This window comes from Nannospalax galili, unplaced genomic scaffold (assembly GCF_000622305.1).
Source record: "Nannospalax galili isolate Female #2095 unplaced genomic scaffold, S.galili_v1.0 scaffold335, whole genome shotgun sequence".
Taxonomy (NCBI): Eukaryota; Metazoa; Chordata; class Mammalia; order Rodentia; family Spalacidae; genus Nannospalax; species Nannospalax galili.
In genome coordinates this window covers 965774-976918 of record NW_008337842.1, presented here as the reverse complement: position 1 = coordinate 976918, position 11145 = coordinate 965774, and the positions used below count along the sequence as shown (strand labels likewise).

General features: G+C 50.4%; 1 protein-coding gene across 1 annotated transcript in view; it reads left to right on the top strand.

The window, feature by feature from the left end:
* Positions 1 to 9074, top strand: part of Ankk1 (ankyrin repeat and kinase domain containing 1) — an 11001-nt gene extending 1927 nt beyond the window's left edge. The window contains exons 2-8 of the mRNA XM_008832753.1: positions 2891 to 3185; positions 4394 to 4545; positions 4786 to 4835; positions 5350 to 5505; positions 6124 to 6242; positions 6883 to 6919; positions 7771 to 9074. Of these exons, the coding sequence (XP_008830975.1) occupies positions 2891 to 3185; positions 4394 to 4545; positions 4786 to 4835; positions 5350 to 5505; positions 6124 to 6242; positions 6883 to 6919; positions 7771 to 9074 (2113 nt within the window). The remainder of the gene's footprint in view (positions 1 to 2890; positions 3186 to 4393; positions 4546 to 4785; positions 4836 to 5349; positions 5506 to 6123; positions 6243 to 6882; positions 6920 to 7770) is intronic.
* The last annotated feature ends 2071 nt before the right edge of the window (positions 9075 to 11145 follow it).

The following is an 11145-nucleotide window of genomic DNA, read 5'->3' as shown; positions in this document are numbered from 1 at the left end:
AGAGAGAGAGAGAGAGAGAGAGAGAGAGAGAGAGAGAGAGAGAAACATAATATACATACGCTACTATGAGATGTGTAAGAAAGGGATGGTTTATGGTCCCATGAGCACTCAATGACAGAATTTGACTGAGATCAGAAAAGACTTTAAAACTAGCATTGGAACATGAAGGAGTGTGAGTTAAGTAGGTGAAGAGAGAGTTTGCATGCAATGGAGCATGCAAGGGACCTGTGGCAAGAGGAGCACAGTATGTGCAAGGATGGGGGAAAGGCTGTTGTAGCTGGAGCTGAGGGAGAGAAGGAGCAGGAAAAGCTACCAAGGATTTCAACCAGATTGAGGAGTGGGTATAGGGAGGAAGCAGTCAGATGTGCAGCATAGGAAATGGATTGGAAGAGGTGGAATGGATGCTGGTCTTGTCGGAAGGCTGATGTCTATAGGCAAGAGATGATGGAGACCTAGATTGTTGTATTGGTGTTGGAGTTAAGGGGAAGGAAAAGAGGTGAGGATGAACACTGCCTGGTGCCTGTGCTGAGCTGGCTGTGGGGGACATGATGTAAAAGAAGGGTGTTGGGGTCTGTACACTGCCTGGGTGGCCAGAAGGGGACAAGGCCCACTAGGAATGTCATTCTGTGACAATAGGGGCTTGTATCTGCTGTGCTCACTGCTAGTACCTGGCACATAGTAGGTGTTCAATAGATATTTGTTGAATGATGGTATTGACACAAAAGAGACTGTGAAGCCCATGTTTTGGGAGGGCTATCCTAAATCCACACACATGCACACATGCTTAATATATGTGTCTATAAACAGTCAAGAAGAGTTGCCAAGTATATACTTCAGGGTAAAGATGGGTACTAACACTATTAACATTTGCCAGGTGTTTGTTTTAGGTGGTCGTTGAAGTCAGGTAGAGATCATCCATTCTAAACACCAAGTGAACAAACCCAAGTTCCTATCCTCATGGGGTTATAGTCTAATGGAGGAAAACAATGAGTAAAGAACCAAATAAAGCCCTTATTCATAGCACTCATGACTACCTGACATTTTCTTAACTAATATACCTAAGAAGAATTGAGTAGTCGGGTCTTCCAAGAATAGGTTTGGCCCAGAAATATTAATTTGAGGGTCATTTAAGGGTCACTGGATAAGTTTTGATAGAGTTGAGGTAGACTGCCATCCTACACAGACTGGTTTGTGAACTATATACTAATTAAGGATAATTTGAGTAGTCTTTGAAGCAGATGAAGAGTAGGTCATGTGGTTCAGTTAGTGAAGGTGTTCTAGGCAGAGGGAACAGCAAGTGTAAAGTTCTTGAGGTGGCTACACACTTCCATGTGGGCAAGACGATAAGAGGCCCATGAAGCAGGAGCAGGGAGCCTGGTTAGTAAGTATGAGGTCAGTGAGCTACCCCTGAGGGGAGGGAGGAGAGCATATGGGGCTCTTCAGTCACTGTGAGAACCTCAGTCTCGGCTCTGAGGGACAAGAGAGCTGAGTTGTCTGCTGAGGACTAGGGCAATGGTGTCTGAGGCCAGAAAGACAGCAGTGGTTTGAAGAAGTCTGAGAACTGTGTGGGACACATACTTCCCATCTATAGGTTAAACTGAGGCCAGAATCACGCATACCCCATGTGGTGGAACGGAGTCTTGAATTAAAGACAGTGTTACCTGAAGTCCCCATGTTTCTTCCACTTCACAGTGGATTTATTCTTTTTCTTACACACCCAAGATGAAAAGAGAGGGCATTAAAAACATCACAGAGCCAGTGGGAAGATCTCTGGAATAGCAGAGAAGAAAGGGCTAGAAGAGGCTAATCCCGCAGTAGCCAGCTGCTCAGCTGCCTGCAGAGTGGGTCACTGTTCCCGGACGCACAGCTCTCTGGCTGGCTTCCCAGAGCGACCCTGAGAGCAGATTGCCAACAGCTTCCCCCGGTAAAACCAGCACAAGCTTTACAGATACGGTGCTTTTTAAAATGCCATTTCTCATTAATCCCCATCCCTACAATCCCCAGAGTCTCCAGCAATTTGCATATTTACTGTTCTGTGGGCACACACAGTGAAATGAGGAGAGGGCTCACAGCAAAGTCTGTTTGGCACGGCTTCCCCCTTAAGTCTCGATTTCTGTTCATTTTCACAAAGACGTGTTGTGCAGTGCATGGCCGTGCCCGGTGGGGAGGACAGAGAACTGATTATAGTTCACCCATAACGTGGACTACCCTACATCCATTAGAGACCACAGTTCCGAAGAACAACAATGTTGAGAAGCTCTCAGACTGACTGCTGCAGGATCAGGATCGCAAGAGAGAGAGGAGGAGGAGGGAGGAGCAGAAAGGAGGGGGAAAGGGAAAGAGATTCCCAGAGAACGAGTCATAAAAGGCAGTAATAGAGGCCAACCCTGAAGGCTGGATTACTGGTGATTAAATTTTCTTTTTTATACTACTCTGTATCCACTAGGCTTTCTATGAGGTGTATGTATTACTTTCGTAATCAAAATGGCAATAGATGGTATTTTAAAACAGAAATACACGGCATAATATTAGTCCTCCAGGGATTTGAAACTTACTAGGGGAGATGCACATGTAAGAAAGCAGCCAGGATAAATGACAGGCTGTGTTCCAGGCTTTTTGTGGCTGGCTCTGCAGAGTGGATGGACTCCTAAGCCTGCAAACTCCTCGCCTTCCTGGTTTATCGTTGATGGCCACTTGAGCCTCAGTCCCGGCTGCCTGTAGGTGTGGAACCAAGGTGTGTTCCTTGTGGGAACAAGACTCCCTCTGCTACCTTAGCTCCTGAGACTTCTCTGGGTCCCCTGAGCTTACATCATGATGAGTTGGTGGGTTCTGCCAGTCCCTCTAGTAATAACAGCTTGCCCTCTTCCATCTCACTCCTGGTTCTCCACAGTTCTGAAGTGAGTTGTCTCACTGAAGAAGCAGTCAAAATGGAAAAGATCAAGTTCCAGCATATCGTATCCATCTATGGGGTATGTAAGCAGCCCCTGGGCATTGTGATGGAGTTCATGGCCAATGGCTCCCTGGAGAAGATGCTGCCCACCCACAGCCTCAGCTGGCAACTCAAGTTTCGCATCATCCATGAGACCAGCTTGGCCATGAACTTCCTCCACAGCATTAAGCCGCCTCTGCTCCACCTGGACCTCAAGCCAGGCAATATTCTGCTGGACAACAACCTGCACGTCAAGGTGAGACCCTGGCCAGTCTCCTTGCCCTTCGCCCTTGCATGCTAGACTTCCTCCAGGTAAGCAAGACTCTCTGTCTGCTACCTGAGCTCTGCTATCTGCACCTGGACAAATAGTGAACTCAGGGGTCACACCCAAAAGACAGGTAAGCAGAAAATTTTGAGGCACGAGACTGAGGGTCATGGCGCCTGCAACAGTACTCTCTGGGCCTCAGTTGTCCATTTCCAAAATGGGTAGAATAATCTCTACCCCTCGCACTCTTTGCTTGGGGAAGGGGTATATGTAAATGAGATAACACATTTAAAAGGTCATAATGACCCCTTTTTCCAGCTCCCGAAACACGCTACGCTCTTTCTTGGCCCTAGTATTTGTGCATATTCTGTTACACCAGTCCTCTTTATCTAGCAAGGTTCTAATCATCTTTCAACTTTTAGCTCCTTAGGGAAGTCTTTCCTGATCTACTCCAACAGGACCCTCTTCAGTACCCCCATTATGCCTCTGTTTCTTCATTTTGCTGATCCCTGTGGCAAGGATGTAATCATTTTATGAAACTCTTTTTCTATTTTTTTCTTTTTGAAAGACAAGCAACGACAGTTAAGAAGTAGAGAATCACAGCCCCCTGAGGCAAGGAGGGGTCTTGAAAATGAGCAGTCCTCATTTGTGAAACTCTTTCTTAATGAGTGTGTACCCTTCTTGAATATCCATCCTTAGGGTATATTTGGAGGGTGTCTCAGTAGCCCACCCCGTTGACCCTCAATGAACAGCAACTGGGGAATAAATGGCTGAAAGACTGGGAGTGGCCCACAAACACACATGGCATGAGTGCTTCAGGGGCCTCAGAGACAGGAAGAACAAGGTCACCGAGATGAGCTGATCCATGGTAGCCCTGGATAGTGACAAGCACCTACTAAGTCCTTACTTTGTGCTCCAAGCACTGTCTGCATGTCACCTCATTTAATGCCCACAATTGCCTCTAAGTTAAGTACTCCTGCTATTTCCATTCTATAGATGAGGAAATAGAGGCTCTGAGAAGATAAGTAGCTTATCCAAGGTTTTCCAGGCACTGAGTGTAGAACTAGGGGACAGTAGAGAGGAAAACCATGCACTGTACTGTAACAGGACATGCTGATAGGGGCAAGAAGGAGCCACAGCTGACTTATGGAAAGTGGAACTCTGTTGCCTCCCTGTCTTGGCATCTGGCTTTCTCCCAGATTTCAGACTTCGGCCTGTCCAAGTGGATGGAACAGTCAACCCGAAAGCAGTACATCGAGAGGTCAGCTCTGAGGGGCACGCTCAGCTACATCCCCCCTGAAATGTTCCTGGAGAGTAACAAGGCTCCAGGGCCTGAATATGATGTGTACAGGTTAGTGGGCACCTGGACTCTGTGTCACATGATCAGGGTACTATCTTCAACCTTCTCTCTGTGGCCAACAAGCAGAGCAGGACAGGAGTGAGGTCTGGTACTTCCATACCAGGACAGAAGGGGAAAGATGATGTTCTGGGGGGACTTTTCCTGGGATTGTGGGACCCATGGGGTTCCCCCTGCCTGCAGTGATCATGGATAACAGACCAAGTCTCTCTGGGAATATTTTCTCCTCCGCAGCTTTGGGATTGTCGTGTGGGAGCTCCTCACTCAGAAGAAGCCATATGCGGGTAATAAATGACCACGGCTCTGTGTCTGGGGTGGGGACAGTCTCCTGAGGCGGGGTCCCGGGAGGCTATGGGAGGCTGAGGTTGGGGAACCATGACATAAACTCTTCAGGGATTTCTACCTTACCCTGCTTCCTTGCACCATCAATGCTAGAGCTTTTGTAACAGTGAAAGGCAATGCAAACCGTAGCCTCTATCTTACCTTATGACTCTGATGTGTGGAGTCCCTGTACCTTGAAATGTGGAAAACTGAAGCCTTTTGCCTATTGGTCCACCCTATTGCCTTTACATGGAAAAGGGATAGTGGAGATCACATGGGTCTTGGCCAGAGCTGGACCAGGGATTCAACTGTTCAAACCAGAGCCTCAAGCAAGTCTTAGATCTAGCTATCTACTCACTGGGCATGTAGAGAACACTTACAGCATGCCTACCCAGTCAGGATCCTTCCAGCCACTACCCTCTTGCAGTTCCTCTGTCCCTGACATAGCACCTCCACAGCTTGACCCCTGCCTCACAGGACTCAACATGATGACCATCATCATCCGTGTAGCTGCGGGTATGAGGCCCTCCCTGCAGCCTATCCCTGCTGAGTGGCCAGACGAAGCCCAGCAAATGGTGAACTTGATGACTCACTGCTGGGACCAAGACCCCAAGAAGAGGCCATGTTTTCTAGGTGTCTAACCATGCTTCCTTGTCTCAGGCTTGGGGACGGAGAAACAGGGGAAGGCCCTCTCCGGAGAGACATGCAGAGATGCCCTTGGCACTAGGGGCCAGAAAGATATGTAAGGCACATCTTCAGGGTGGGCCTCGGAGGCAGACTTTCAGAGCCTGGCAACTGAGGATGGATATATTCAGTGTATGTCCACTGTGTGCCTAGGGGGTGGAGACAGCAGCAGAAGCCAGTGTCTGAGACTGACCCTGCTGCTGAGCTTTGCAGTCAGCCTTGAGCACTTGTGGTGCTTGAGGGTCTATGAGGTCAGAGGCCTGGAAGTTATCTGGTCCTCTAGGGACTAGATGACACACACAGGTATGAGCATCTTAGAGACCACCTGGTCCTTCCCCTCTCCTATGGAAAATAAGACTGACCTTCAGAGGGTCAGTGATTTCCCAAATGTATCCCTGCCATGCCAAGGCTGGGGCTTTATTTCTTACCTCCTGGTGAGTAGGTAGGGATATGCATAGACCTAGGAATGTACTTAAGGGGACACAGGAAATGCTAGAGCATCTAAAATGAGAAGGGAACCTTTGGGCAAACCTGTTACCTCATTCTTCTCTTTCCTTTGTGGAGCAGATGTCACCACTGAGACAGACATGCTGCTTTCCCTGCTCCAAAGCCCCGTGACAGACCCTGAAAATGAAGTCTTGGCCAGGAAGGTGTCCTGCAAGCCTTCCCTGCGCCAGCCTCAAGAGGTAAGTGTGGCAGGCTGAGCTGGCCACTGTTGGGCTGCTGGAGGCTGCTGTGTGACCTCTGCAGTCTCTGTTGGGACAAGGAGAGCACAAGCAAAGGTTGTCACTCACAAGGCTACCTGGCTGTGAGGGGGCACAGGAACTTCAAACCAAGCTAGGGCATATTCTACTTTCCAAACTAGGGAGGCCAGCTGGGGGTCTCCTGAATCCACAGGGGACCATATACTCCCCAATGTACCCAGCGGTGCTCTGCTCTAAGGGCCAGGTATGCTGTGGCTCAGAGTCCCAGAGAAGGACATGATTCTCTCATACATATGGAGAGCTGCAGAGGGAGACCTCAGCTATCCTAAGCTGTCACTCTGGATGTCAGCATCATCTTTCATCTCTCCTGCCCCGGGAACTATCAGGGACTCTCGGGGGCTCCACAGATCCACCCTGAAGGTCAGACCCCAGGATGTCCCTGCTTGCCATTTTTTCTAGATTTGGGGTTTGGGGGCAATAGTATAGGATGGTCTTCCAGGTAGGGTGGGCTGTGACTCCTGAGAGGTAACAGAGCACTGGAGGGAGGAAAGGTGGGGAGGAAAGGGAGGACCAGAACTGGCCGCCACTGAAATTCCACATACCTGTTGGTCTACCTCCCCAGGTCAGCAAGGGAGTCAACCAGGAGCCTGCAGACAGCAGTGAGTCTGGGGTACTTCTGTGGGACCAGAGACTCCACAGGGAGGAAGTAAAATCCATCTATTCCCTTTGTTTATCCTCCCTGCTCTACCCTCTTCCCCAGGCCTATCATACATAGGGGTGGGGTGGCCTTTCCCAGCACCCAAGTGCATGACCCAGAAATGCTCATGCCCCTGAAGTTCTGGCTCAGCAACCCCTTCATGTCTGCGTCCTGACAAGACCGGATTCCCGTTTCTGCAGTGAGAGACAGAATACTGGCTGTCAATACTGGCTTTGTGTTAGAATTTCTTGGTGGGATTAAAGGATGTCCCGGGTCTGTTCCAAACATATTAAATAAGAATCTGTATGTGTGGCGGTGGGCTTTGGTGGTAGCCATTGTTTAATTCTGATACACATTAGGTGGAGGATGAAGTGAGGCCTGGAGATCTAGGGGGTAGTTTATATCACCCAAGTCCAGCCTCCAGTGCAGTTCTGACTTCCTCTGGCTTTCGTCCTCCCAGATCCTCCTCTGAAAGTTCTTACCTACCTACTTTGGCTTTACACTGGGAGAATGGTCCAACATTGCTCATCTCCCTTTACAGAACTGGGTGCAGAGGCTCAAATGGGGTAGTGAATTAGCATAGGCCAAGGGATGCTCAGGGGTAGAGTGAGGTTTGCACCCAGGCTTCCCAGGCCTGGCTTTTCCCACCTCCGAGTTCTGGCGTACTCAGCAAACCATAATACCATAAAAGCCTTTGCCTCACCCTACTAGTCTCTGTTTTTGCAAAGTGTCTGCAAGAAGCAGGGAGCTGGCTAAGATGACCTCTGGATAGACTATTTTATTGTTGCTTTCAATCCACCTTTCTCTGAGCAGACTCAAGTGACTCCTTGAAACGGGTCCTGCAGCTTTTGGACAGCCAGAGCTTGGACCCAGTTGATGAAGAGCTGCACATCTATGAGAACAAAGTGACTCCCCTCCACTTCCTGGTGGCCCAGGGCAGTGTGGAACAAGTGAGGCTGCTGCTGGCTCATGAGGTTGATGTGGACTGCCAGACAGCCTCTGGCTACACACCCCTCCTTATTGCCGCCCAGGACCAGCAGCCTGACCTCTGTGCCCTGCTCCTGGCACATGGTGCTGATGCCAACCTGGTAGATGAGGATGGCTGGGCTCCACTGCACTTTGCAGCCCAGAATGGGGATGACCGCACTGCCCGCCTGCTCCTGGACCATGGGGCCCTGGTGAATACCCAGGAGCATGAGGGCTGGGCCCCACTCCACCTGGCTGCACAGAACGACTTTGAGAATGTGGCACGGCTTCTGGTCTCACGTCAGGCTGACCTTAACCTGCATGAGGCTGAGGGCAAGACACCCCTCCACGTGGCTGCCTACTTTGGCCACATTGGCCTGGTCAAGCTGCTGACAGGCCAGGGGGCTAAGCTGGATGCTCAGCAGAGAAACCTGAGGACACCCCTGCATCTGGCTGTGGAGAGGGGAAAAGTGAGAGCCATCCAACACCTGCTGAAGACTGGGGCATCTCCCAATGCCCTTGACCGCAGTGGCTGTGGCCCACTGCACATGGCCGCAGCCAAGGGCAAGTACCTTATCTGCAAGATGCTTCTCAGATACGGGGCCAGCCTTGAGCTACCCACTCAAGAGGGCTGGACACCCCTGCACCTAGCAACTTACAAGGGCCACCTGGAGATCATCCACTTGCTGACTGAGAGCCATGCAAACCTGGATGCTCTTGGAGGTATGCACTGGACGCCCTTGCACCTGGCTGCCCGCCACAGGGAAGAAGTAGTGGTGTCAGCCCTGCTAAGGGGTGGGGCCGACCCCAATGCTGCTGAGCAGTCAGGCTGGACACCCCTCCACCTGGCGGTACAGAAGGGTGCCTTCCTGAGCATCATCCGCCTGCTGGAGCACCGTGCTGATGTCCACGCATGCAATAAAGTGGGTTGGACGCCTGCTCACCTGGCTGCTCTCAAGGGCAACGCAGCCATCCTCAAAGTGCTGGTCAAGGCTGGTGCCCAGATGGACACCAAGGATAAAGTGGGCTGCACACCCCTGCAGCTGGCCCTTCGGACCCAAAAACAAGGCATGGCGGCCTTCCTGGAGGGCAAGGAGCCATCACTGGCTCTTCTGGGAGGTACTGAGCCTGGATCCCCAATGGATGTTTAAGCATACTAGGGTATCCTCACCTGGAGGGGGAGAGATTGGTGGAAGTGAAACTTGGCTTCTGAGAGCCCCTCCTCCACCTGCCCATTTGACCTTGAGAGGAACCAGTGTCCTGGGGGATGGAAGGAAGGCAGGGGAGAGGCACCACTGAGGTTGTAGCAGGGGAAGCTACAACCTGCCTAGAGGAATGTTTCCAGCTTTCAAGCAACTCCAGCAAAACCTTGGCTCTCCCAGTCTTTTAGAGGGGCTCATGCCCCCAAGATGAGCCTCAAGCCACCTCTTACCACTTGCCCCTGTGTTCATGAGGCCCTTGCATGTCAAAAAACCCCTCTATAATGAAGAAGTTCCTGGGGATGAAGGAAGAGGGCTCCTCTCAGCTCCAATCTTGTACTCTTGATCTTTGACCTCAGGCTGGGGCAGGAGAGTCAGGCACCTGCTTTCACAGGAAGCAGACTCTCAGAGCTCAGAGGACATGTCTGCTCACTGTTAAAGTCTCAGCCAGGCCCTTGTAACTATTGACCACACCTGCCGGTAGCACTGATCCTAGCATCTGGTCGCCTACACATTCCTTGGGAGTGAAGAAAAGGTGTGCCCCAACTGATCATACATGGAGCACCAATTTCCTGGTCTCCAGCCCCACACTTCTTTGTGTCCAGTTATACCTACTGGCAGATTTCAAACCTGGAATGAATAAAGCTGATGATCTGATTCTCCCCATTAGAGACTGAGTGGGTGTCAGTAGGAACCAGTGGGACTAGCCCAATACGTTTGTGTGTATATAACTTTGGCTGTGCTGAAAGTATGTGTACAATACATACTTGTGAGCTCACATGGGAGACCAGTGGGACTAGCCCAATACGTTTGTGTGTATATAACTTTGGCTGTGCTGGAAGTATGTGTGCAATACATACTTGTGAGCTCACATGGGAGGGAGGTGCAAGGGATAGATGAGGGAAATTCATTGACTGTGCCTGTATGTATGATTTGTCTGATGTAGTCTGTGTGCATATATAATACTTACATGTGAATTCATGTGGAAGGAGGAAGGGCAGATAAGAGAAGTTGCAGGTGTGTGTATAATGCAGTATGCATATACAATACCTTTGTGAATTCATGGGGAAGAGGAGGCAGAGTATCTAAGAGGAAATAGAGGTATGTATATAGAATATATGTGTGCGTGATGTGTGTACGTTCACCTGAGGGGAGGCCGCTGAGGGGATGGTTGTAGTAAGAAGAGGATTGTCCGGGCTTGGCATAGAGCTGCAGTGGCAGGAACTTCCTCTCTTCCTTAGCAGCTGTTCAGAGAGTAACTTTCTGTGAACAGTTACAGGCCACGCATCCATTGGCCTGGCCCACTAGTTGTGAGCAGGTTTAGACAAGGCCTGGACTGTTCATAGCCACTGTGTGTTGGGGACCCTGGTCCCATGGTCATGAAGCAGCTGACTGCTGGGAGGGTATGAGGAGGACAAATGCTCTCCTCTGTCTCTCCACATGGCACAAAAGCCCCTCTAGTTCAAGGGCATTTTATAATGTCAACTAAAGTATCCCTGATGTACTAACGAGTGGCCAGCTCTGACCCCTGAGCCCATCGGTAGACATACCTTTGTGTGTTGTCTTGTTCTTTTGGGCTGGATGCTCTAGGCTAAGTACTTCCTTCTTCCCACCCCATCAGCAGCCTAGAGTGAGAGACAGGGCAGAGGAGAACCACTGCCCCACATACCCTGCTGAGGGCACAGTCTCTTTTAGCAGCATCACTTCCTCCATCCTAGGCCAGTGCATTCTGGGAAGGAAGGGGAAATTCTCTTTCCAGACCTTAGAGTGGACTGTGACCCTGGGACACACCTAAAGCAGTGCCAAGGCAGCTACAGGGCAAGGGCAAGCCACTAGTCACTCATGTCCACTGAGTCAGTGGTGAGGATGATCCCACAGGCTGCAGTACCAAGAACCCCAGAGCCAAACAGGATTCGGTGTAGATGAAGCTAGGGAGCCACATCTGCATCCATAGCAACAGAATAGGATGAAGGCAGGGGCTGCTTCAGAAAGCCAGGGGACTCTACATGCACACAAGGGACAG